This window comes from Eublepharis macularius, chromosome 4 (assembly GCF_028583425.1).
Source record: "Eublepharis macularius isolate TG4126 chromosome 4, MPM_Emac_v1.0, whole genome shotgun sequence".
Lineage (NCBI taxonomy): Eukaryota > Metazoa > Chordata > Lepidosauria > Squamata > Eublepharidae > Eublepharis > Eublepharis macularius.
In genome coordinates, this window is record NC_072793.1 from 121,935,594 (window position 1) to 121,963,452 (window position 27,859).

At 42.5% G+C, this 27,859-nt stretch overlaps 1 protein-coding gene across 1 annotated transcript in view; it reads left to right on the plus strand.

Moving 5' to 3' along the window:
• Nucleotides 1-27,245, plus strand: part of TPRA1 (transmembrane protein adipocyte associated 1) — a 28,888-nt gene extending 1,643 nt beyond the window's left edge. The window contains exons 2-11 of the mRNA XM_054978278.1: nucleotides 5,541-5,740; nucleotides 5,858-5,990; nucleotides 9,490-9,576; nucleotides 11,035-11,107; nucleotides 14,675-14,754; nucleotides 15,342-15,452; nucleotides 16,584-16,644; nucleotides 18,003-18,105; nucleotides 19,915-19,995; nucleotides 24,037-27,245. Of these exons, the coding sequence (XP_054834253.1) occupies nucleotides 5,553-5,740; nucleotides 5,858-5,990; nucleotides 9,490-9,576; nucleotides 11,035-11,107; nucleotides 14,675-14,754; nucleotides 15,342-15,452; nucleotides 16,584-16,644; nucleotides 18,003-18,105; nucleotides 19,915-19,995; nucleotides 24,037-24,271 (1,152 nt within the window). The 5' untranslated portion in view covers nucleotides 5,541-5,552 and the 3' untranslated portion in view covers nucleotides 24,272-27,245. The remainder of the gene's footprint in view (nucleotides 1-5,540; nucleotides 5,741-5,857; nucleotides 5,991-9,489; nucleotides 9,577-11,034; nucleotides 11,108-14,674; nucleotides 14,755-15,341; nucleotides 15,453-16,583; nucleotides 16,645-18,002; nucleotides 18,106-19,914; nucleotides 19,996-24,036) is intronic.
• The last annotated feature ends 614 nt before the right edge of the window (nucleotides 27,246-27,859 follow it).

The following is a 27,859-nucleotide window of genomic DNA, read 5'->3' on the forward strand; positions in this document are numbered from 1 at the left end:
CATGGTGTACATGAAAGGTATGGATGCTAGATTTTATCACTGTCCTTGTACATATCTGCTGTTTTCATGCAGCTGCATGCTTTAGCAAACTGTTACTACCTAGGCCAAGGGGAATCCAGTTACAGTTACATCTTGAATATATAAGGTCCCTGATGAAAATCCTCCTTGAGCCATGTTGTTTCTTCTTACAGTGCCACGTTTATAAGGTCTGGTTTGAATAAGATTCTGATGGCATGAACTGAACAGATGCTTATTGTCCTCAAGTTGAAAAATCCCAGTCTCATGAACTTGTCCTTGAGTAAAATGAGGAAGCAAAACTTGAGAGGGTAGGACATTGAATGCCTTGTTTCGATAAAAGGCCTCTCTCTTTATGAGCCTGACTGAGAGTTCTTAGTGTATTATATAGCTGCTGAAGTGGGGTTTTCTAATTTGCTTTGGGGAACGGGGAAGGGTTTTTCCCTATACTAGCCCAGAAAACCACATTATACATTGCACAGGTTAAATTCCTCCAGGCATAGAAGTGCAAAGAGTTAAATAATCCCCCCCCCCCAAATTTGAGAACTAAATTGTAATTAATTCCATAGGTACTAGATTAGGCTTGAATAATTGCACAACCTCATTTCAGTCAAGGTACATATGTGCAGCACAACATCCATGAGATGATTAGAGTGCAAAATGTGAGCTAGCATTAAGTGAGCAGTTCTGAGCATGAGTTAATACAGATAATGGCCAACACATCTGTGAATTCAGATAGGCACCTACAGGGCAGATTGCATGAATTCTAGATAGGGGGGAAAGGAGCTAATTTTTCTTACTGTGCTGTCTTTTGCTTGGGGCTTGATACTAAAGGTGGCAGGTACCACTTTGACTATTTTCTTACAGGTATTGGCGTGCTTATATACCTGCTTCTAGGTAGCCTTGAGCCCATGCACTTCTCTTGTACTGTAACTCTCATATAATCTGTGCATATGCATGGTTTGCTGTTACTTCGTTAGTTCTCATCTCAGGCTGTTTCCAGATGGGGGTGTGAAAACGTGCTCCCATCATAGCAGCAGCATAAGCAAACATCTACCACCACTCCTTCCCATATTCTGCTGCCCCCAAGCCCTGCTCCTCCCTGTCATGCCTGTGGTGAAGAAAGGAGCTCTGACTCTCGAAAGCTCAGACCCTGAAACTCTTGTTGGTCTCTAAGGTGCCATTGGACTGAAATCCTGCTGTTCTACTGCAGACCAACACAGCTACCCTCCTAAAATTAAGTTCATTTTTTGTTACAAGTCAATTCTCTTTTGCGCTGCTCGCTTTTTGCTGCTTCACAGAACTGTTCTACATTGTTAATTTCCTTCCCTAAATTGGGGTTACTGTTAATGTGGAATTGCACATGAAAAATTAGGTCTACTCTGCATTGGTGGAAGGTACTGTACAAAGAGAAACATGCTTAGGTTTGTACATTTGGATGGGGCAGGTGTTCTACCATAGTAGAACATTTCAGAATAGGTCCCAGTGCAGAATTACTCCCTGCTAAGCCCATAGAAGGGTGTAACTCTGTTTTGGATTGGACTGAGTGTCCCTAGAAACTTCTACATGCAGGGCAAGAGTTTTCAATTTTTTAAAAAGTATATAGCTACGTGTTTTCCTTTCTTTTTGCTTGTAATTATTCAATTCTTTTTAATGGAGTTTTTAGAAAACAAATATGTTTGAGTGTATTGGTTAAGAACAGCAGGACTCTAATATGGAGAACCAGGTTTGGTTCCCAACTCCTCCGCTTGAAACCAGCTGGGTGACTTTGGGTCACTCACAGCTTCTTGGAGCTTGTTCAGCCCCACCCACCTCACAAGGTGATTGTTGTGAGGATAATAACACTTTGTAAACTGCTCTGAGTAGGCGTTAAATTGTCCCGAAGGGTGGTATATAAACCAAATGCTATTGTTGTTATTATTATTTACTTCATTTATAGTCGACCTTTTTCTCTGAGGCTCAGTATTAGGCACATGGTCCAGTCAATGTATATTACACATAACTTCTTGAACTCTTTTAATTTTCACAACAAATTTGATCTTGCTTTTCTGTGAGAGGCCCAGTGGGTTCATGATGAAATAAAACAGCATCGCAAGCAAGAACGACTGTACCTTGTCCTTGTACTTCCAGCTCCATCAAGGTTGTGTGTGTGTTTGTGGAGACAACACCAGGCCCCACTGTGCCTCAGCCCCCCCATATGATCAAGCCAGGCATCCACCAGGCCCAGATGTACCTTGTAAAGATCCTCATGCCAGCCAGATGGTCAGTGCCAACTAGCCCTAAGAGTCAGGCAGCCATTGACTGCTGGCCCTTTGACAGTCAGCTGTCTGATGATCAACTATTGAGAAACTCCACCCTGGGGAAGTAATTGCTCAGAAGGCATTATTGGTCCCTCCCAAACTTGATCAAGTCTCCATAGGGCTTCTGGGTAGAGAGAGGCCACTCAGCCTGCCCCAGGCCTGGCTAGGGCCTTCAGAAGGCTTGAGTGAGTAAGCCAAGGGGGACAGCCCAACTCTAGCTTCCAGCTCAAAAGAGGACAGAGCTAGCTAGAAGAGAGGAGGTGGGATAGGGTGGTACCCAACCCCTACAAGTAGCAACTTGGTTCTTACAGGCTTCACCTGGGCAGTTGCTAATAAAGAAGTGTGTGAGAGTACATGGGTATGCTTGACTGTAAACATCCACTGGTACATGGTTGGGTAGGTAGAGATTTAAAGACCAGCAATGACTTTGATCCCATTTCAAGAGTGGCATTGGCAGCAACAATGTTCTACTTTAGATTATCAAAACTAAAACTCTGGAAATATTGTGGAGATAAAACACTTCAGAAGGATGAAATTGTACACTTTAAAAATATTACTAACAAGAAATATTTTTTGTGTCTGAATAGCTTCCTAAGAACAATAATTTCTTTCTGAAGAATAAGGCAGATCAAATGTTAGCTCTCAGCTGCTAGTGGGTTACTCTTACCTCTCCTGCCTGCCTGTTTAGCATTCTCTCTGTGTATGTGTTTTTAAATGTAGCTTTCTGCATTAGAAGAAAGATAGCAATCTTGCACATTCAGTCAATCGTACCATCTTTTGATATCTAATTTATATGGGTGGGAAATAACTTTAGACTTAAATATCTTTTCTAAGAAGTTTCTGCAGCTCTGGAAAGAGCCTCTGCTTAACCAGTAGGAGAGAAATAAGTGGTAGTTGATTGTTGTGGCACAAACTAGTATAAATCTGAGTAATTCCTCAAGTTCAGCCTGCTGCAAAGAAAGAAAAAACGATTTGCCCAAGTGAGGCTCAAATTTCACTCTTTTGGCAGCAAGAATGGTTGACTGAGATGTACCCGTACTTAAAACCATAGTCCTATTCACATGGAACACATGTGAATCTTGCATGTACATCTGTTTATAAGAAACAGCCCAACCAGGGACCGGTACCTGGATAAATATGAAGTTTCATTCATGCATTCAGCTGTATGTGGGTTAAATGTAGCCTGAGAGTTCATCAAAATACATATAAACGAAAAATCAAGTATATGCTGTACACAGATGGTATATACATTCCCTGGTGAATAAGACTCATGTCTCTAGGAATTCAGTGCACTTGTGGAAACCTGTTCCAAGAAGCAGAAGTTGTCACTGTGCCACAAGCTGTGTCAATGATGCAATTTGTTAAGAAGATACAAAAAAAATCGTAAGAGTTTTCTTACCCCTGCCGTGTGTTTGAGAGTAGAAGGACGGAGCACCAACTTCCAAGCAGGCCACTTGGGGAGTGGGGTGGGAGAGTGTTTTTCTGCCTCAGGTGCTGTTCTTTTCAGATACTCTGCTGCCCTCAGCTTGTTGGAGGAGGGATGGGGTAAAAACACAATAAACAAAATCAAAATGCCTGGAGCCAAGTTAAAACATGTACTTTAGTAACTTGATTTCTGCAAGAGTTACAGAGAATAATTACCTCTGTAACTGGAATACCGGAAGACATTACTGTCAGCTGTGTTTCAGTTCTGGGCCCTAGGCAAACAGTCTTGGTGACTGCAAAGCTAATTCCTAGAGCATGAAATAGATGAGTGTTGTGATAATACATTGCAGCTCACAGTGAGAGAATGGGCGGTACGTTGCCAAAGGGGAACACTGGAACAATGTGGAATAATATCCTCTGTACCTATGTGGTTTTGAAGGAAACTTTAATATACTGTTATTATTCCTCTTCTCCTGCCTCCCTGACTGTTCAACACTATGTGCTTAATTACCTGGAAATGGATGGGTGGCCTGTGTACTGTAAAGGGAAGGTAGTTGACCAGTGAAAGGTTTAAAAGGCAAGGGGGCTACAATGTTTGACAACAGTTGAAGCTTCCAAACCCTCTTCAAGGACAGTGTAGGGTTGCCAAATGGCAGGTGAGTTCTGGAGATCTCCCAGAATTACAGTGGATCTCCAGACTACAGAGATCAGTTCCCCTGGAGAAGATGTCTGTTTTGGGAGGTGGTCTGTACAGCAATATATTCTGCTAAGGTCCCTGCCTTCCCCCAGGCTCCACCCACAAATCTCCGTGGATTTCCAAACACAGCAGTGCCCAATAAAGTGTATTAAAGCAGTCAGGTGTGGAAGTTATATAGAGTGTGGGTGATGGCAAGACAGCTTCTGCTTTCGAGCAATAGTCACCATAGAATCATAGAGTTGGAAGTGACGTCCAAGGTCATCTAGTCCAACCCCCTGCACAATGCAGGAAATTCACAACTACCTCCCCTCCCCATACCCCCCAGTGACCCCTGCTCCATGCCCAGAAGATGGCAAAACACCGTCAGGATCCCTAACCAAATTGGCCTGGGGAAAATTGCTTCCTGACCCCATAGTGGTGACTGGCATTACCCTGGGCATGTAAGAAGGGGCTACAAGAACTAAGCACTGATGTAATCCTTCTTGCCCTCCCTCTCATGATCTGCCTAGGTTTACAGAATCAGCATTGCTGTGAGATGGCCATCTAGCCTCTGCTTAAAAACCTCCAAAGAAGGAGAGCCCACCACCTTTCAAGGAAGCATGTTCCACTGAGGGACTGCTCTAACTGTTAGGAAATTCTTCTTAATGTTTAGCTGAAAACTCTTGATTTAATGTCAGCCCATTGGTTCTGGTCCGACCTTTTGGGGCAGCGGAAAACAACTCCGCACCATCTGCTATATGACAGCCCTTCAAGTACTTGAAGATGGTTATCATATCACCTCTCAGTCATCTTCTCCCCTGGCTAAACGTACCGAGCAATGCTAGATGCTGGTGACGATTGAGGAAAAAAACACTTTGAATAAGTTCTGTTAGTTGGACATCTAAGAACAAAGCTGCACTTAATCCACACACATACTTGAGTGATCACTGACACGAATCTCAGAACAATTGTTATGTTAGTAATAGAGGGTCTCACTAGAGCATTGTGTGTCTGAGGCTTAATGCCAGAGGAGTGGACAGGTTTTAGTTTTAATTTCTCAATGTAAGAGGACTTTCCCCTTCAGTATCTGTTGCCTGATAATGCTGCTTTTCTGTTTCTTTCAGGACAGTGGCAGGATGACATCTGTGGCAACATCCTCCACATATGACAACATCACCTCTCAGCCACCTGCTACCACATTAGTAACTGCATGGGACAATGTGACTTCTGCATCCTTGACAACTGCACAGGTTTTTAATGACACCAACATAACTGTCCCACACAAGTGCTTATTGTTGTTGTATGAAGATATTGGGACAACCAGGTAAGGCACAATTAAATGCAGTTGTTGTTTTCTACGGAGTACGAATTCTGAGTATCTGTATGGACAGAGCTGGGAAAACTGCATTTTAAAAAAGAACTGTCTTTCCCCCCACTTTAGGGTTCGTTACTGGGACCTTTTGCTGCTGGTTCCCAATGTGCTTTTCTTTCTGTTTCTCCTCTGGAAGCTGCCTTCTGCCAGGGCCAAAATTCATGCTACGTCCAGCCCAATCTTTACTACCTTCTACATACTAGTGAGTACATTCTTACTTTTTGTGAACCCTGAAGTACATTGGCATGCTCATCAAGTGCTTGTCAAGATGTTGAAGAAATCCTGTGACTAGCTAGATTTTCTGAAACTTTTGGGGGGTCTTGTTGTAACAAAAAGTTGACCTGACCTAGAGATGACTGTGTCTGAAAGGCAATTGAGTGTGATCCTCTAAGCAGTTCCGTACTTGGTGGGCCTTGCTCATGGATGTCTCCTTCTGAATCCAAAGGAAATTGGTACTTGGCTTTTGAGAGCCCAAAATGTGATGAATAGTGAAATCGTTTAGGCCTTAGACAACTTAAAAACTGTGCACTCCCAGAAGGGAGCTCCTTTGGCCATGCAAGAGAAGTTCCCTCCCTGTATGTGGCTTAACCTAGTCAATTCCTGAGCCCAGGAGTAGCCACCCATCATCAGTGCCTACCGCACTGATAAGCTGTCAGCTACAGTTTGACACCATAGGATGGTCAGGAACTTTTATTTTTCCTTCCTACGCTCCCAGATCTTGTGCTTCTCAGTTAGGTTCTATGTTTTATAGTCAGAGAAAGCCAGGTGTCAGACTTCAGGACTCACTGTTATATGTTACATTACATTTCACACTTAGGAAATGGAGGACAGTGGCTGGCTCTATGCAGTGTAGCCTTTGGCTCCCATCTGTAGCAGGTGACACTCTTTGAATTTTAGGAAGAGATGCAGTCTTAGATTTAAAGTTGGTCAGTATGATTTTCTTCCATTATGTATGCATCTTGTTGCAAAATAATAGGTCACCCACCAAACTCGGGCCAGTGTGAAACGCAGAGCTACTTAATTCTGTAGTATGAAAATGCTCTGTGCAGCAGAAAAGCTACTGTTTATTTCAGAAACCTTATCTTGGAAAGGAAGTAGATTTTTTTTCCTGATGCTGATTAGAAGTCAAAACAGGATGCCTGTAGAGAACAGTCATAGGATTACTATAATACAGGATATCTACAAATGCCCTCTTTCTTTCCTCCAGTTGAAACCCCTCTTTTACTGTTTCTAGACGGGATAAGAAGGCCTCTCTTGATGGTGTTAAAGCCTGTCGGTCTTTCAGAAATCTTCACTTAGCACAGTTAAATGCAGCATCTGTCTAGTCTGTTCTTGTGGAAGTATGTTTACAAGTGGCTCCAGCTCTTTACTGCATCAGTTAAGTGGGATTAATATATTCATGGTATAGAAATTTGTAGGTAGAGCTTATTTCTCAAGAGCAAGACATTCTGTTTATGTGCACAGGATGTATACAGGTGACCTCTGGAGAAGGGAGGCTGTGAATATTCTTAAGGACCACCTTCTCCCATACGAACCTGCCCATCCACTCTCATCATCTTTGGAGGTTTCCTTGCCATCTGAGGCTAGGCAGGTGGCAACCCAAGAAAGGGCTTCTCAGCCTTAGTGCCAAAACTTTGGAACTTGCTCTTCAGGGACATTCACCTACCCCCCTCTATTGTCATCTTCCACCAGCAGCTGAGGACTTTTCTGTTTCATTTGCCATACCCCCAGTAAATTCAGGAAGTCAAAAGGAAATTCAAACCGCAGCTAGGGGTGCTGCAAGATCAACATGGAACTGCAGTATCCAATCAGGATGGGGTTAAAAAAATGGGTAGGCCACAACATCTGATTGTTTCGAGGCGCAACCTGTACTCTGGATCAAGAGGCGACTGTTAGGACAGACTATGGGGAAACATAAAATTGATTCATTTGAAATGTGGTGCTGGAGGAGAGTTTTGTAGACACCATGAACAGCCAAAAAGACAAATAAGTGGGTTCTAGATCAAATCAAGCCTGAATTTTCCCTAGAAGCTAAAATGATAAAACTGAGGCTATCTTACTTTGATCGCATCATGAGAAGACAAGACTCTGGGAAAGCCAATAATGCTAGGAAGGGTGGAAGGCAGTTGGGAAGAGGAAGATCCAAAGTGAGGTGGTTTAACTCAATAAAGGAAGCCATGTCCTCCAATTTGCAATATCTGAGAGAGTCTGTGAATGATAGGCCGTTTTGGAGGCCTTTTGTTCATAGGGTCATAAGTTGGAAGCAACTTAACAGTACATAAACACACACACGCACAATAAATTCATATTGGCCCACCTCCTTGGTTGTGTGTGTTTATATATATCTATGTTTTTACTTTTTAAAAATATTTATATATACGTTTTAAATAGTGTTTGAAATATTTTTAATGCCTTGATATTTGTTGCCTTGCAGACCCTATTTGAGTGGAAAGGTGTCATATAAATGTTTTAAATAATTTTTTAAAAAATCAGTCATATTTAGGGCTCTGTAAATTACACATTTTAAACAAAAATTAAAATTTGGTGCCAAGGTAACACAAATAATTTCTCCAGTTTATTCCTTTTTATTTGATTAGTAAATTTTGAGGCGGCTTACACTAAAAACGTCATAAAATGATCAATATAGGAAAAAAAAGCCATGGTCATAAAGACAGCATAACAATATTAATAAAATTGTCCTTAGATCAGCAGCAGACCACAAAACAGCTAAAAGGTAGAACAATTTAAAAACCTTGGTAAAAAGAAATATTGTCTTTTAGGCACCAAGCCAAAATATGGTAGTTGCCACATGGGCCTTCAGGGGGAGGGCATTCCAGTGGCAATATGCCACCCCTGAAAATGCCCGGCCTCTAGTCACCACACCCATCCCCACCTCTGAAGACAGGAGCTCTGACAGAGCTTGTGGGGCAGATCTTAAGTGGCAGGCAGGATAGAATGGGAGGAGGTGGTGCTTCAGGTATCCTGGCCACAAGCTGTTTAGGACCTTAATCTTGTTCTGTTCTTGAACATTATTGAAAGGAACATGAAGCTTCTGTAAGGTAAATAAGGTCTGCTTCCTTACTACTTGAATCTTGTGCTCAGTGCCTCCTTTGAGTTCGTCAGGCATTGCTTTACACATGTTCGTTAAAATATTTGTATTCTGCTTTTTGATATTTATATTGATCTAAAATATTCATCCCACTTTCCAGATATGAGAATCCCCCAAGCTGTTTGCTTCATAACAAAAAAGCTCAGTTACAAAATACTGAACGTGTTAATAAAATCAACAATTGCAGTTTCAAATCTGTTTTCATGGGCGTGAAAAATTTAGTGAGAACTTAAATTTGCAGGATGCATTGATATGATATAAACTTCCAAGAGGCAGAGCTCCCTTCTTCAGATACCTTCAAGAGGGCTCTGACTCTCGAAAGCTTATACCTTGAAAGTCTTGTTAGTCTCTAAGGTGCCACTACACTCAAATCCTGCTGTTCTGCTCAGACCAAGATAGTTACCTACCTGCAACTATCCAGATTTGAGGGTCATTAATCATTATCATAGGTGTTGAGTCTATTTATTTATCTATACCCCAGATACAATCGAGGGCAGCTATGGAATATCTAACAGCAACAATGCTACATAGCTAATCTTCGGCAATGTGTGCAGCTTTTCAACAGTGATCTTCCTTCATTTGTGTCTTCTAGGTGTTTGTGGTGGCTGTGGTTGGGATTGCTCGGGCTGTTGTCTCCATGACAGTTAGTGCCTCAACTGCTGCGACAGTTACTGACAAGGTGAATTGATCTCTGAAGCCAGAGGCAAGGATGGAGCTGATCCCCCTCCATTTTTTCCTGCGGTGTTGCTATGCTTTTATCTGGGTCCTTTTTGTGACCATACTGATGGTTCCTGTTCACTACAGTATGGCCTATAGTCTGTACTTGCTTACCTTACACAATGTACCTGCAATGCTAATTTCTCAATTATATACATGAGTGAAAAAGGTTTTATTTTCAAGAGATTTCATTTCATTTTTGATTTTGTGATTTTTCTTTGTAGGATTCCCGGCCCCAGCTATCATGCACCAGGACTCAATTTGGCCTTAGACAGAGAGGGGTGGGTGTTGGATACCACCTTAATCCACATTCTCGAAGTCACAGCTGGTCTGTCTTCCTTGGCCTCCTCCCTCAAGCCAGGCCTGAAGCATGCCCAGTGGCTTCCTTCTACCCAGAAGCCTTATGTGGGTTTAGTCAAGCCTGAGAAGGACCAGTAGTACCTCCTGAGAAATTTCTGCCTCATTACTCTCCCCTTCCCTTCCCCCTGGGTGGAGCTTCCCAACAGCAGATTGTCAGACACTTGGCTGTCAATGGGTGCCTGACTCTTAAACGGCCAGCTACCACTGATCATCCAGCTGGTGTGCAGGTGTTCAAGGTGCCTCAGCTGACCCACTGGGCTGGGTGGCTGCCGGGCTTGACCCTGTGGGGGGTTGAGAAGGAGGGGGACATGGTATTGTCTCCACTGCCCCTGACATTCTTTGCAAGTTGGATAGCTATATGCAACATCAAGGTCTGTGGTGGGCATTGGATAAAAGAAGAGCAATAAAGTTGCTCACTGTAGCATGAACAAGATGGTTTTTAAAGCCACAATGAACTGCATTCGCTCGGTTCTGAAGGTTACTTCTCATGTTGCCTCCCTCTGTCAGTTGGGGGAGTTGTTCCTGCAGGTGGTTTGGGCTTCATTGCAAAGGGACACTTAGGTGTGCGGCTGTGTGTAAATTGATTCCTGTTGCAAGGATTAGAGTTCAAGGGGATATTAAGAAAAATACTTCGGATAGTTTCAAGAGTCCATTTTGACAGATTATGGCAGGCATTTCTTGCCATTTATAATCTTTCAAATCAAAGCAGTATTGGGATGAACAGGAACAAATGGGGCAAATTCTGTTCTCTCTTGCATGTGTGCTTTGCTTCCTCACACTTGCAGCTGTACCAAGTATTGCTTTCCCAGTAGCAAGTAGATCTTTGCAGACTTGTTTTTTTAAAGATGTGATGGAGATTTGCAGAATATACAGCATTTTATACAACCAGTTCTTGAAAATGTGTGTTAGTGTCTATGCATTTAACCAGTGAGGTAAACATTTGACAGGGCTCCCTGTGTCTCCTGGAGTTTCCCTGTGAGAAGGAAGGTGAAATGCCATTGTGCAGGCTCCTCTTTAGGTCCCATTCCTGACCATGCGTCTCTTGTATTGTCTTCCTTAGATCCTATGGGAAATCACAAGGTTTTTCCTTCTGGCCATCGAGCTGAGCATGGTGATCCTTGGTCTGGCATTTGGTATGATTTTCTATATAGTGCTGCTTTCTACACTTCCTTGGCGATGTCTTCTTGCGCCCCTTCTCTTTAACTTTTATATTAATGATTTGGTAACACACATAAATCAGCCTGAGTTCCATCCCCCAAGGCTAGGTGATAAGCATATAGGGGGTACTTTTCCAGGTGAACAGCTCGAGAACTGTTAATATTAACTCTGCTGCTTCAGATGCCAAAAGGAGTTTGGGGGCAATTCAAAAATTCTCTTGGCATAAAAGGGGCAAATGCCTGATAGCGGCCCTCAGAGTATTCAAGGCCAAATCACTGACTCAGCTTATTTATGAAGCCCCTATAAATATTACCACAAATCTAAGGTAACTGGAAATGGCTCAATCTAAATTTTTGAGAACGCTCTTACAAGTGCCCCATGGTGTCCCAAACTCATCTGAATTGAAACCAGTATGATCACAGTAGAGGCAAGGCTGTGGATCAGAGTGATTTTGTATTGGCTAAAACTAGTATTCCTACCCAAAGGGCTGATAAGTTTAATCATTCTGGATTCCTTTGTCCTCCCATGGCTTAGGGTATTGGATAAGGAATTACCTTTATATGGTCTTTCAAAACAATGTCTGTGATCTATGGGCTATGAGAAAGCTAAGGACATAGCAAAACAAAGGATACTGGATATTGCGAGGCAACAGTATAGAGAAATGGCGAGTCCTTTTAGACCCATTAATAGCATAACTCCTATGCCTTATTTCTTCAATTTATCAAACCAAGAGCATAGGAGAATGTTTACACTAATGTGATGGGATGTGCTTCCCTCAGCTGCTCTTGAAGGGAAGTTTTAAAAAATCCCTTATGAGGAAAGGATCTGCCCCTGCTGTGAGGAAGGGATAGAAACTGTAGAACATGTTATATTTGATCTCAAGGCATATAATAGTCTTTGCGAATCTCTCCCTTTCTCTACGACTTTACCCCTTACCCATAGTCAAAAATTATGCCTTCTGAGAAGTTTTCTCTCAGGTAGGCATCCTGAGGTCACTCAACAGGTAGCCAGATTTGATTGGCTTGCTTCAATTATTAGCAAAACTTTAACTGCTCAGTTAAAATGTTAAAATTCTACTGTACTATCAGGCATTTTAAATTTTAACCTGTTGTATTCTGAATGATTTTACTGATGTTTCTATTTATTTCTGTGGTACCTTCTCATTGGTGTCTTTAAGTGTTGGCCATTGATTGTGAATAAAATTCATTCATTCACTTCCTTGGCAAGATAAGTGGAACCTAGTGAACATGCCTTGAGTACAAAGAGAGCTTCAGCTAGCCACACGTGAAGCCCAGGCTTTTGGAAATAAAACCACATTTCTTCTTTGATTTGGTTGCTCTCCATCTGCATTCAACGTGCAGACAGTTGCAAGATTTTTTCCTATATCTTTCAGAATGGAGAAAGGACATTTGTGAACTCACTTTGCATCAGAATAAAGATGCATTGTTTGTCTGTCTGTTGAAGAGGACCCAAAAGCATTTCCCCCAGCACCAAACAGGAGTTGTATGTAGCAGTCCATGCAGCTTCCCCTCCCCACAGTCAAGTAACACAAACCCCAGACATGTGCCTGTCTGAGTTTTTTAATCCAATTTTAATTGTTTCATTTTATTACTAGATCTTGAGTGCTGATCCATTGTATGATTCAACTGTGGGAGGGCTAAAATGTTAAACACCAGCATGTGTACTCCCTCTCTCATAGCAGTGCTCTGTCATATTATGGATCTCTTCCTCCTTCCCCCATTTAATTAATTGTTCCTTCCTTTCCTCCAGTATTGTAACATTTACTTCCTCTGTTCTAAATCAAAAGTGGCAGACACACAACTACCCTGCAGATGAGTTATACCCATTAAATTGCTGTGTGTTAGGGTGGTGTTAGGTGGTGGTGTGTGGCCACCACTGGATCAGGCTTCATGCAAACAGAGTGTATCAGGAAATCTCCAAACTCTCTTAGTACCCAGCACCCAGTTTGTCCCCATACTTGTTTCTACATAATCTGAAAGATGGTTGCACAAATGCATTATTTTAGAGGGTGAGTAGGTGGATGTTAGTTCTGCTGTGGATGAGTTTTTAAGGTTCCCTCTTGGCACAGAACTGCAAGATGGTCATGGGTCATGGTTGCTCTGTGTCCAGTTCAGCCGTTTGCCTCTGGAATGTCTAGTATACAATCTATCCTGCTATTGGTCCAACCGTAGTGAGCATGAGATGAAGAGTCCACAACCCCCCCCCCCTTGCAGTGGAGAAAGGGAGATCATTCCCAGGATTGTGGACCTTGTGCAGAAGAATAATCCTAGATCAGAATGTGGAGGAATAAGGGAATGAATTCCTTCCTTTTTTGCAAGCCCTTGTCCACTGACCTGCATAGCTGTTCCTCCACAGGGGTCCCATGACTCCAGGGATGATTTTTCCAGGGATCAGAATGGGATGCAGGCATAGAGAGCAGAAAAAGCGTGGCTCCGGTTTGTGGATGGTTGGATTCAAGACCCCGTGTTCTGTCATGGTTACACAGTCAGCTTTTCTGATCTTACCGGAGACTGAGATTGGGGTGGGAAAATACACAATGCAGCATCAGTACATAGAGGGACTTGACAGTTTACTGCTGTGTCAGATGGAGGCTTTGCATTCTTTGTACCACTTTGTACCACTTCTTTCCCCCATGCCTGCCTGTGACTCTTTAGGAAGGGACAAGCTCTGCTAGGCATGCCACCTGCTTGGTAGAAGTTCTGTATATTATATTTGGCCTGTCCTGCTCATTAAGGTCCTGTGGACATAGGACAGTGAACTATGCTTAATATGTAACTGCTTGTTGTCCAGGTTGGGAGTGACATGAGGAGAGACTTGCCTGAGGGCTTTGTATTTTTTCAAATATGCAGCGTATATCGTATAGGTTCCACAGGCCGTTTTGAGTTTGATTGTAGACAGATAAGCAATGCTTTGAATCACAAGGTACTGTGGAGGTTACTGGGAGCTTGGTCCCTACTGCCACATAAGGTGGGCACTCACCAGCAACATAATAGAGAGCATGCTCTTATCTCCCTCTACCCTCCTCCAAGAAGCTCAAGCCAGAGTGCATAATTCTCTCCTCCACCCAATGAACTTCAAGAGTGAGTGGAGATATAAACCCTAATTTCCCTGGGCCTGTCCACTACACTACTGGCTCTTAAACAGTCTTTTGCACATGTCCAAGGGTCCATCTAATCCAGCTTTTCCCAACAGCCTCTTAGAACACTGCAAGAAAGCACTAGTGCTCTCCACTCCTTCCCTGCCATTTGCCCCCTAGCTGATAGTATTCATGAGCTGCATAATAAAAGGACCCAATTTTATTGGGTTCAGTTAGAAGGGAAGAGTTAGTCTTTGTTTTATAGGTGGGAAGCGTTGCTGCTCCATGTACAGGACTTGAAACTGAGACTGGCTTTCTGGGTGAAGTGTATGTGAACTCTGAAACACTGGGAGGAACAGGCACACACAACTCTCTTTTTCCATTATCTGATGTAAAACTTAATATGTCAGGGAAGTGATTCATGGTATGATTGTTGTTCATTCAGGTCATCTGGAGAGCAAATCCAGTGTCAAGCGGGTATTAGCCATCACCACAGTACTGTCACTGGCCTATTCTGTCACTCAGGTAAGCATGAGAGATGAATGAAGTAAAACCTTGAGTACTCAAGCGAGGTGGCCTTTTTGCTTTTAGGTCTAGAGGGTGGCTTATTGTGGCATAGAGAAGGAAAGGACACAGATCAAGCTAGGGCAAGAGTGACTCATCACTGCTGAAGCCTCTTGGTTGGAAAATGGCTCCTCCTCAAGGGTCTGGCTCACTTCAGTAGCTCAGTATATAATTTTGGTCCTGAACAATGAGTGTCTTTATGTTTTAGGCATGTTCTTCTTTTCTACCACTGTTGCAATCCTAGCTACAGTGCTCCACCCTTGCCATAGCACACCTTTCCCCATCCCATAACTATTCTGATGCCAATGGTCCCTTCCCTCCAGTTTCAGCAATTAGTAGCTTCCAGATATTTCAAAATCTCTGAATTGTCTAGGAGATAGTGTTATGTGGTGAAAATAGCCAGTTTCCAAATAAGGGCAAACATCTCTTTCACAGTATTTCATGCTGAAAATGGGGTTTGTGTATGTGTATTAATAAAACTTATTGTAACACACATATACCACCACCCCCTGCCAAGACACTCGCACTGTACTGTACCCATCTTTCAGGGAACACTGGAAATCCAGTATCCTGATGCCAGACTCTCAGCAGAAGACTTCAATATCTACGGCCATGGTGGACGACACTTCTGGCTCGCAAGCTCCTGTTTTTTCTTTCTGGTAAGGCTGACAAGTTTTGTCCTACCTGAGCAACATGAGTGAACAAGAAGGCTCTTCTCCCTAATTTCTCATTATTTTCACTTAATTCGCTTCCTGATATCTTCTAAACACATCAACATCCTGAGGTGATAAACCAGAGTCTTAGATATTCTTGATCTGTCTCTCATCTGCGTAATCTTCACCAGGGCTTTTTTTCAGCAGGAATGTGGTGGGACGGAGTTCCGGCACCTCTTGAAAATACTCGGCAATAGTGCATGAAAATAATATTTCAAAGAATCTTCCTCATTTCCCTTTTGAGAGTTCCGCCACCTCTTTTCCCAGAAAAAAACCCCTGATCTTCACCAGTCTACTTGGCTGTGATAGTTCCCTGGAAGGTGACCTGCTGTAAAGATAATAATGAGTTAAGGTTTGCTGTAGGATCCCAACTTTTCTGGAATACCATCTCCTGATGTTTCTGTAGTAAAAGAACCTTTAAGATTTTAATTTGCAAAACATCAGGCAGGACACCTTTATGACTCTCATCAACTGAACTATATAGTTGCTTAATTCTCTTACTAGCTCGTGATTTTTTTTTTACAATATATGAGATTTGTGTTAATTGCTGTAACAACTTGGGAACATACACTATATCACACTTTTAAATTCTGGATTAACTATCATTGTAATTATTATTGCTCAGAAAATTAATAATACTTTTTCTGAATCTACTCACCATGGGTTGCTTAGGAGATTTGGAATGAGCTTACATTAGAGGGTTTAAAACAAAAACAAAAACCTTAACTGTGGCTACTAGCAAAGCATTCTAGCAAGGCTTAATTTGAGTTAGGTTGTAGCACCACAACCTGTACTTAATTTCATTGTTCAGCAAGTGGATATGCATGTGGGGAGGGGGAAGAGAGGAGGGAAGTATATGGAGTACTTTTATCCCACCACAGCGATATCCTAACCAGCCCTTGTGTAAGTGGAATTATGGCTAAGGCTCAGCACCTCAGTTTATGCACCACAATGCTTTGCTTAATTTCTAAATTTATGAACTTGCAACACTTTCAATTTTCTTACTGCAGACTATGTATAATTAGCTGTGCCTACTTCCCCATAACCCCTAGTTACCTGATACCTTCTTTCTTACAGGTTTATTCATTGGTGGTGATTCTTCCAAAAACTCCCTTGAAGGACCGTATTTCTCTGCCATGTAAGTGACAAACCACTCTTCAAACTAGTATGATTTTTTTTTTAGCTTTGCAGGGATTAAAATGGAGTTTGGGTCTATGCGGCAGTATCAAGCCACTCTGCTTTCCAAATAAAGCCCCCTACATCTGTTCTTTAAAGGGACAGGAGAGGCAGCTGTGATAGATGCAGGGCTATCATTCCCTGGGCTAGATGAAACTCTCTTTTCTCTGGGACATGATGAGTGTAGCCACAAGTAGGCAGTGCAGCCACCCATCTGCTTGTCTCAGGGCAAATGTTGTTTGCTCTAAGCAAGCAAGTGACTAGCTGGCTCTCCACATTTATGGTAAGGTCTTCATAAACTCATGTTACTGACTGTGCTGTCCTGTGCACAAAAATGTCCCACTTTATTCAGTGCAGCTTGTTCCCCGGTCAGTGTGCACTGGCTTACAGCCTGAGAAGTAGTGGGAAGTAAGAGGGTGGACAGGGGATAGAGAGATGCTGTGAACCAATATGTTCTTTGGTACTTACAACATCTCTGTTTTTTGGCAAATCAGATTTGGTCTTGCAGCATGACGTTACCACAGGGGGATATACATTTGCCTGTAAATATTTATAATGAAAAATGCATAATTGGGGAGGAGCTGCAGCTTGGAGGCTGAGCATCTCTTTTTCATGCAGAAGGGCCCAGGCTCAATTCCCATCACCTCCAGCTGGAAAAACAAAATAGTAGGCAATGGGAAAGACTTCCACTTGAGCTGCTGCCAGTCGGAGTGGGCAATACAGACTTTTACCCATGGTCTAACTTGGTATAAGGCAGCTTCGTGAGTTCAGTGAGGCGAGTGGGCAACCGATGTGCACTTTTTGCGAGACATTGCTCCTCTGGTGTTTTCTTATGCAATATAATTGAACTGATAACGTGGTTTCACACCTTGAATTTTTAGTTGTAGACGCTCTTAATAAAGAGCTTAAGATTCCACTAACTGGTGTACAGAGAATAAATTAGACCGGTCCTGTGCCAAACCGACTTGCAATTGAATGGATACAAACATAGAAGGAAGAAAGGATGTTGGCGGCAGCTGCCTGTGTCTGGGTACTTACAATGTGGCTAGCTGACATGATTGCATATCTATATGTGTCATAGAAGCAAGAAGGCAACCTGCAAATGCAGGTATGTTCACAATATGAAATGACCAGATTGGCCTTGGACAATTCTGAAAGGAGGGATTCCCTTAGCATGTTTCTTCTGTACACAAGCTGGAACTGTGCTTGTAAGACTTCTAGTTCAGTATTCAAACTGGTTCTTTCATCAAATAAGCTATGGTGTAGAAGACACACTATACTAACTTTGACCCCAGTATCTGCTTGTCTCTCTTTTTGCAGCAAGGAAGAGTTTCTACATCTATGCTGGGATTCTTGCTGTGCTGAACCTGGTGCAGGGCCTGGGCAGTGCTCTGCTGTGTGCAGGCATCATAGAAGGATTATGGTATGTAAACCTTTATACTCTACCGTCTTACTGCAGACAAGTCCTTCTGAGTAGCAAGCCCAGCTGCTACACATTTATTTGTCCAAGACTTTTTTTTCCTGAAAAGCAGTAGTCATTCTTTTTTTACGCCAGAACTTGGTAGGGCAGGCTACAGAGCCTTCACCCACTCATCTGACCCACTGTGCTGCTCCTTATTGGACCACGCCAACCCACACATCTCTCTATTCTTGCTCCCGTGCTTGAGATCCACTGTTGCTTCTCCTCCAGCAAATCTGTGCTTTTCTCTTTCACATTTCCACTTCTGATTGGAGAAGGGAGGAGCAACTTCTGATAGTGGACAGGGAGTGATCATTCTGGCCAGTCTCCTCCTTCCTAGGCATGATTCATCACCCATCCTTGCCTTATCTTAAGTGGGAGAGGGAGAGAGTAGGAGATAGTTGGGCAGTGCTGACTCAGCAGAGCACTGCTCCCTGTGTCCCAAGGACAGATTTTTGTGTCTCGTTACTGGATATTTAGCAGAGTAAATAAAGTGCAGCTTAAAAGTGCAACACAGACCTGCAACACCTAAGAAAAAGTTTCCTTCAGAGTTAGGGAAAGGATTACATGGAAAGAAAACAACAAACTAACTTATCTGTTTCTAATATGCTTCTTCTAGTTTCTTTGTTCACTCTCTCACTGACACTCCCCAAGAAGCAGAAAAGAAAAAAAAACTTTCCTCAAAACTCTGCCCATTTTACTCTACTCCTAATTGGCTCTATGCTAAACTTGCTACCATTAGCTTACAGAAACCTCAGCTTAACCCTTCCATGGTAGAAGGGATGACACTTGCAAAACCCAACACTCATTCAGTGAGAAGTGCTTTAAAGGAGACAGCTGGGTGGGTCAGGGGGTTGGTATACTCTGCCACTCGTGAGGTGTTGCCACTGATCAGTAGATTATTTTCCCTCCTCCAATAATGAGAGTGATTTCCCCCTTTTGGTTTTTCTATAGAAGTCAAGCTCTTAGCATGAACTCAAAAACATGAACTCACTCTGAAAAATAAAACAGGTAAAGGTTGGAAACTTCTGCAGTCAAGATATTTATTACTAGCTTTCCTTCTTGTGTTTGCCTTCTGTATCCCAAAAAGTCAAGACAGTATATCCAGTATCTTGCCTTCTAATCTTAATAACTTAGAAAGCAAGAGAACATGCTGGGGGGGGGGGACCTTAGAACTAGTGGCTGCACTTTCTTTTTCTTCCTTCCTTTGTGGCAAAGCAGTAGAAACTAACCCCGTGGCATTTGAATGACTGCACCCATTAATTCAGTCTCATCCAGGCGTCTCTTGGCCTAGGGGTACTATAAAGGTTTGTAGCCAAGCTCATTTTGTTTAGGCAGGAGAGAAACCTGTGCGTATTATATTTCACCAGTAGCAAGAAACCTAAGACCGCCTTCTGTGTTTGAAGAGGTATCCTATGCAACCATTGGGTTATGTGTGATGCTTTTGTCTAGGGAAGGAAGGAAAGATGCCAAAACTCTAAATAAATATGATACCTGAAGGCACTTTCTGTGGTGAAGTGTTAGTTCTGTCCTTGGGTGCCTGGAGGCTTGTAAGCTTTTGAAGAAATGAAGTCCTTTGCTGAGACACAGTGTATCTGTTCCCTGGGAAAATACTGCCTTGCTATCCTCTTTTCTCCAGGCTTTGCCTTGGGGAGGGGGGGGGGAGGAATAGTGCCTCTTCCTGAATTTGTAGCTGTGAGTGACACAGCCGGTATGGTGCGTTTTGGAGTGTTGGGATCAGATTCTCAACAGGTGGCTCTTGTCTCTTGACAGCTGTGTTGACGCCACGACCTTCCTCTACTTCAGCTTCTTTGCTCCTCTCATTTATGTGGCATTCCTGAAAGGCTTCTTCGGGTAAGTGGCCAAACTTTCTAAATCACTTCCGCCTTGTTACCATAAAGTTGTAGACTGCCTCCCACTGTCACTGTAACATAGTATGGAGTAAGGTTTAGGAAGCCTGCAGTGAGAAGGCTTCCCTCATGCTGCCTCAGGAACAGACAGAACTGGGCACTTGGGGCTGGAGCTGATGAAGAGGCCTTGCTTCCTAACCCCTTCACACATTCTCCTTGTACATTTGGGGTGCTTTAAACAATATTCAGTGACTCTGTTCCTCCGTCTGTGAAATGAGGATGGCATTTAATTTCATCATAGGAGTTCAGGAAGATTAGGCTCCTAATGTCTGAGCAAAGCCTCATTAAATTCTGAACTGCTGGTGGTTCTCCCCCCGCACTCCCCTGGATTAATGACAAAATTATTACGAGTTGCTGTGAAAGCCTGCATGGTGACAGGTAATTTTTTGCTTTTGAAATTTAAGATAGGGTTTAGATTAAATGATTATGAGGAGAATGAATTTTTAAACCATGGGATCAAGAAGTCCCTTCCTTACCACCCTTCCCCCAAATTTATCCTCGTTCGTTCATTATTGTACATGGAGTGCCACCGTGTGGCCACTTTGGGAAATATTCATCCTAATTGAAGATCCTTTACAAGTAGTCCAAATGGCTTTTAATTGGCAGGACTGGAATTATTACTTCACTGCTTCCAGAGGCCTGATTCAAAGCACTGGAGAGGCTTCAGCCTATGTGTCAGGTTCTGGCAGTTAGACCCAAGTAGTACTTTACATCAGACACTCCAGTGCGTGAGTTAAAGTTGCTTTATTCAGGATCTATCAGTTCAGTGCACACATGACTACAGCATTGGCAGAAGTGACGTGGGTATGAAAGGTATGAAAGGTCAGGTTAGTTATAGGGAAAGTTCCTGCCTTTTAGGAAAGGGACGGTTAGAAGCCAAGGTGGGGGGTGGGGGTGAAGGGTGAGGAGCCTGGGAAAGAAAGAAAAAGAGCGAAGTTGTTTTAGTTCTCAGACTTCACCTGGCATCCAAGGTCATTCTCCAGTCTGCTCCCTGCACCCTGAACTTCTTGGAGGGGAAAGGTGGGATCAAAATGTGAGGAATGTATTTATCAATATATCTAATTTTCAACCTGGCCAAATCTGCAGATACTTAAATAGAAACATAGAACAGGAAGGGTTCCAAGGGTCATCTAGTCCAGCCCCCTGCACAATGCAGGAAATTCACAACTATCCCCCCATCTCACCTCCCTAAGTGAACCCTGCTCTACACTCAGAGGAAGACAAAAAAAATCTTCAAGATCCCCAGCCAATCTGGCCTGGAGGAAAATTCCTTCCTGACCCCAAAGTGGCAATCGGTTGGTTGGGGTTGTGGGATGGGATTCCCCCCACCACAAGTCTCATACAACTCCACTTGTTTGTTTATAAAATTTATAGCCCACCTTTCTGCTATCATCAGGGTCACCAAGGTGGCTAATGCCAAAAACTTACATAATTAAACCAAACAAAAACGCATCATTAAAACAATTGCAACCAAGCTAAAATGCACATACAAAAACATTAAAACAGTTAAAACATAGGGTGGACAGGTGCAATCAGTGATGGAACACTAGACAAAACAAATAAGTTTTCATCCACTGTCAGAAGACAGCAACAGGAGGGGACAGATAAGTCTCTCTGGGGGGAGAATTCCAGAGTTTTGGTGCCATGACCAAGAAGGCCTTTTCCCAGGTTGCCACCCAGCTAATCTCAGAAAGAAGGGGCGTCAGGAGCAGAGCCTCAAAAGTGACCATAGTGGTTGGGTAGGTTTGTAAGGGAGTTAGATAGTCCTTCATGTATTTTGGTATGAAGCTGAATAGGACTTTAAGGTCAACTCTGGCACCTTGTGCTCAGAAACAGACTGAGAGCTAGTGTAGATGGGCCAGTACTGGACTGCTATGGTCCCTATAACCAGCTCCAGTCAACATCCTGGCTGAAGCCTTCTGCACCAATTGAAATTTCTGAACACCTTTCAAGGATAGCATCACATAGAATGCTTTGCAGTAATCTGATCTAAATTAGAATGGATGGCTTTCTGTTTGAGCGCTGTGCTGCCTAACCAAGAACATGGAGAACTGTTTGTTTTGCTTTAGAAAAAAAAATTAGCTCTATCCTGTCAATTAGTATCGCTTGAGGGAAACATTCTAATTTAAATAAGTGTCACTACATAGATCTGAACCAAGCCAAAATTAAGCACTTTGAAGACCCACTTTGCATGGTATGGATTTAAGCACATGCTTTATTTTTTCAATGAAAAAATCTATGGGATGCAAAAGCATTTCACTTTAGCTGAATTGAGCATATAGATATTAGGTATCTGTATACCTGACACCAACTGTGCTGTGTGGGTCTGTGGTGGTGATTTTGAGAACTTCAGTGCCTGGTGCTGAGGAATTAGCTGGTGCACAGTTCTGAACTGATTGACAGGTGTAAAGTTACCTGTCTCTGAAATAACTATCCAGTGCACAGAGTGGTAAGCTGCAGTACTGCAGCCCAAGCTCTGCTCACAACCTGAGTTCGATCCCGGCGGAAGCTGGGTTCAGGTAGCCGGCTCAAGGTTGACTCAGCCTTCCATCCTTCCAAGGTCAGTAAAATGAGTGCCCAGTTTCCTGGGGGTAAGGTGTAGATGACTGGGGAAGGCAATGGCCAACCACCCCGTAAAAAGTCTGCCAAGAAAACATCGTGATGCGACGTCCCGTCCCACCCCATGAGTCAGTAGTAATGACTCGGTGCTTGCACAGGGGACTACCTTTACCTTTACTGTTGGTATGAGGAGAACAGTATCACAAGTACTAAAAGCACTTGTTCTGGAAGAGTTGCTAGAGTGATAAGGTTCCAGAACTTTTGAGGAGGGGACGAAGATGAGACTTTCAACAAAAAAAAAGGGCTTGTGGGTAAGGGCAGGTGAACCCTTCCCTATTGTGCAGGTTGCTGCTTTGAAATCTTCCCTAAACACACTCTCACAATTGGAGTCATTTCTGGTATTTGAGCCTTGACTGAGATGTCCTGTCTAGTTTGGCCATTGTATACACTTGTACACGCATGGAGGCCAGCAGAGTCACTCTGCTTAGTTTAGCCTTTTTTGCAGAGACTACTTGGAAACAGGCAGGCATTTCCTCTGCAACTAGAAATTTGCTAGCAAAATGAAAAAGCAGAGATTTTCAGTGTGTCATACTGTGTTGGGTACCTGTGCTGGCACAGCAAACTCATAGCCATGTGGAGTAAGCTGTCATGTTTGTAACTAATAGCTGATATATAAGACTCAGTTAAGGAATCTTAGTCAAGTAGTTGATGGGGCCATAATGCAGTTCATGCAGAGTCCCTGACTGCTTTTACAGGGGACACTGGATGACTTTTTTCTCCCATGAAACTCTTAATGGGCTTCTAAAACATAACAAGTGCCTATCTAGATAACACATACTGTCTCTGTGGTACAGTGGAGGCCAGATAGAGGCCTTTAGCAGTTCTCAAGCATAGCATGATAGTGATGAACTATCCTCAGCATTTAGTATTCAGAGCTTCTGAACATGTAGGCTGTACTTAACACTCCTGTGATCCTAATGTTTATTGGTATAATCTTGGCATGCAGCTAAAGATTTCCATCCCATCTCCGAATCTCATTCTAGACCACTTTTAAACACACAGTCTTACTTCCTTCCTCTTTCACTAATTGAGCCCCCCTTTAGCATGTGGTGCTGTGGCAAGGAGAAGATGGAGCCTGGGGATTTCTGTCTAAGGTTAGCAAAGGGGTAGGAAGAAAGCGGGCAGTCACAAAGAGATAGACAGAAGACAATTAACAAATCCACAAATATTGTGGATCCTCTTTAGTTTTGCCTCACTTCAGATGGATGTGACCTGGTGTCAGACAACAATCTAGCTGTTACCTTGTTTTTCTTTAGGAGCAATCTGCTGTGTTCTGTCCTTCTCATTGAGAACTAGGTTTTATGCTCAGAAGAATACATCACCCCAAAGTACACTTTCCCCTTCTTTTTCCTTTTAATGATTCCAGGTCTGAGCCAAAGATCCTCTTCTCCTATAAATGCCAGGTGGATGAACCTGAGGATGTTGATGTGCACCTCCCACATGCTTATGGCGTTGCCAAGAAAGAAGGCCTGGATTCCAGTTTCTACTCCAGTACCCAGATCGACACCACAGCATACCTGGATGATATAGCTTCCATGCCTTATCACGTTGGCAGCATCAACAGTGTTGATAGCGACCGCTGGAAAGCCATCAACTCCTAAGGCAAACCTTGTTTCTTGAAGAACGTATCTCTCTTGGATCCCTCAGCTCTGTCACAAATTTCCCTTTGGAATTCTTTAATGTGTTGTCTTTTTCCCTTGAGGATTTTAAATATATATATCTAAATCCAGCGTGGAAGGAAAATCAGCAACAGTAGCCTTCCCAGCAGTTGACTCTTGTGTTCATGCCAGAAAAACCTAGACCAGCTTTATTTCAAAATGCATAAATATTAAATCTTTCATCTTGAACATTCCAGATACATTTGATTGGATGTGATGACAACCTTTTACTGAAGATGGGCACTCTGACTGCTCAATTGAACATAAAGCTGGGCATGTTTTTTGTGTTCCACTTGGGTTACTTTCCAAAATATCTATGTTCCCAACAAGATTAAGCTCAAGACATAATGTTGTTTGGAAAAAAAGCTGGGGAAGGATGGTTGCAGTTTGGTGCGATTTATTACATGGAAAAACTTGGGATGCTTTTTATGGAAAGATTTGCTGAATATTCCTGGAATTCGTCACAGGAGAGGAGTGTGTGTACAACACATATATACATACATACATATTTATATATATGATACAGAGAAAGCGAGAGCTCCTGAATATGGTGATTGAGAGGAAAAGTAGCCAGCAGGGAAGGGTCTCTGTGGAACTTGTTGCTGTGCAACTGAACCGCTGTGATTGGTTGATGTGCAGCCATGAATTTCATACACTGAATTATAGCTGAGTTTAAAGATAAAACTTAGCCAATTGAGAGCTACAGAGAAGTGATGGGCTAGTTGATGCTGGCAGAACTCCAGAGCCAGAGGTACTAGAAAGGAAAGAGTTGGTTCAAATTGACAGCTCCTAAAGAATTTTAAAGTACTGGATGAGTGGGAGTATTCTGGTAAGCCACTTGTTGAGAGGTTGTGAGTGATTATAGTGTTGGCATCTAAGTGGATTATGGGGTTGCAGTCATTTAGATATCTAGGCTGGAAGGAGGCTGTTCAGTGGGTTCCAGTAGTCCGTGTCTTCAGCCTAGGCTGATCTTGCAGCACAGTACAGATTTTTAGGACCAGATGAGATTTCCTTGAACTTGGCTTGGGAGGTTCTAGTTGTGTGTGCTTCACTCAAATCTGACCGGCCTTTTCTGAAGCTCACAGTGCCAAGTAGTTGGTTATTTGTTTGAATTGTAGCTGATCAGAAGGCAACTGATGACACAGTTAATTTTAATGTAGAGTTCTGGGTACTGAGGCAGCAAGACTATACAAGAGACACACAAAGTTTCTTATTTGCTGTTGGCTGCCACTATTATTTGGAACTCATTAGCACCAAATATACTCTAAGGCAGAGATCCTGTGCTTGGATGGAGGCTCCTTGGAAACTAATGGAACACACTTTGAAGCTGACTCCTGCAACAAGGTGGAAGCAGGAAATCCTGCAACTTTCCTCTTCCTAATGGCCATAGCTTCCCTTATGCCTAAAGGAGCTGCGCTTTGTGATTTCTACCTGTTAAGCCACATCAAAGTGTTTTTTGCCTTTTTAAATCCTGATTTTTACTTTTTAAGACTTTTAAAAGTTACCCTCCCAACTTGTTTGATTACTTCCATTTTGGATGAGTTGATAATGAAAATGGACAGGATTATTGTGGTGACTTAACTTGCTGCTGCCCCATTTTAGCCTTTACTCAATGGTGATGTTTGATGCAGGCATCACTTGTACAGGCTTACTGCTTTTAAAGATGTCACCTCTAGGGTGAGGTGACTTTTATATTGTACGGCAGTGTTTCCCAGCCAGCGTTCTGCAGAAATCATGGAATAAAGAAAATTTTGAAATGCCATGGAAAAATTTCAACTATCCCTCAAAATATCACAGCTATTAAGGTTATGAAAGCTGACATGTATTTATAATAGCAGCTCTTTACAAATTAATATTCTTGACCATAATTTAGCTGTAATTGAATTGTGCTCCCCATCCCCACCACCAATTTTTTATGGCCTGTAAATGTTTTCATAGGTAGGTGTTCTTTGGGATTTGAAAAATTCATTTAGAGGATCCTCCACAGAAAAAAGGTTGGGAAACATTGCTGTACGGTTTAGGCTTCAGTTGTGTGTGTGAGTACTTGGTAGGGATGGACTGGTATACCCACCATCTGTCTCTCTGACTCATATCCATATGTACACACCCTCTGTAATGCACAGTATAGAAGGTAAAGTTTGGCAATGGGGAGTCATAAGAGCTGTGATGTGGCTTGGTTGTTATCCAACCATTTGTGTTCTGAAATGAGCCAGTTCTCTATCTTTACTTTGGTTGCAGGGCATAAGTTGGAGTGGGAGGGATGTAACAGTTATATCATTTAAGGTAACTTTTCTGTCTGTGCTCAACAGTAGTTAGAGATGTTTCCCTTGAGTAACGTGGTTCCAGTATCTTGGTTAAATTTTGTTATCAGTTAACTGTTAATCAGGCAGTGTAGGAAACCTTGGCAACAAAACATAATTTCCTTGGATTTCCTTCCATTTAGTACAAGAATGATTATATATACCTCTTCCTTGACTGTGTAGAAAATACAAAGTACCCCAACTATGAAGATGGATTCCTTGAGCAATGTGAATTGGAACGAGCCTGACTTCGGGTCACGATGTGCTAGCCCCAGTCTATCAAATGCTAACTCGTCTTTGGAACAATGCTCACTTCTTCCATGGTAACTCTCTCCTCCTCCTCCTCTTAAATGTCAGTATCTCCTCTTTACATCTTGCGTTGTCTCTGCTGCTGGTGAGGAGTTTCTGCACTAAGTGAAGGAATTATCTCCTTCTGAACATTGAGGTTTTTATGGGTATATAAAAATGCCTCCCATGGCCCAGCACACAGTCTGGTTTGTGAGCAGGCGCACATGTGTGTGAATACACTGCGTGTACTGTTTGATGTTCTAAGGGAGGGAATTGAAAATAGAATAATGTATATTTTTGTCTGTAAAATAAATGAACTTTGACATAAACCATGATCTCCTTTTTCTCATGAAACAGTCTCACTATGTGTGTGTGATTTACAGTTACGCACATATTTTTTCCAGAGTTAAAGAAGCCTGCACATTTTTAAAGAGCAGAATAGAAATGATGCAGAGTTGGTATGACAATCTGTTTTAGTATAACTGACTTTCCTGTTTTTTCTGCTTCGAAAGATAGTTACACGAGAATTACATTTTTCTTCCTTTCTTCTGTTGTGCCAAGAATCATCTTGGCTTTCTTGTAGCCTTGAGAATTTTTGCTTTTGTCACATAGCATCCCAAACAGAGTGGCTTCCCCCACTGCCACTTACTGAGAAACAACCCATTGCCTTCTCAGCATCACATTATATTCACATCATGAGCATGTTTGAAATATGCAGTCTTGCCAAGTGATGGTGCGTGCAGTGTGCTCGTTATGGGATGTTTACCTGATAGATCTCCTCCTTCTCAACACAATGCATGATTTCAGGGCTCTGATTGTTTATGAAGCCACTTAAAATGTTGTTTAGTGTCTTGCTGTAGATGCTTCATATGATGGGAGCAAAAGCAGGATATATATCTTTTCTTCCCTTTTAAAAATTGCCCTAATTATTTTTCAAAATGGA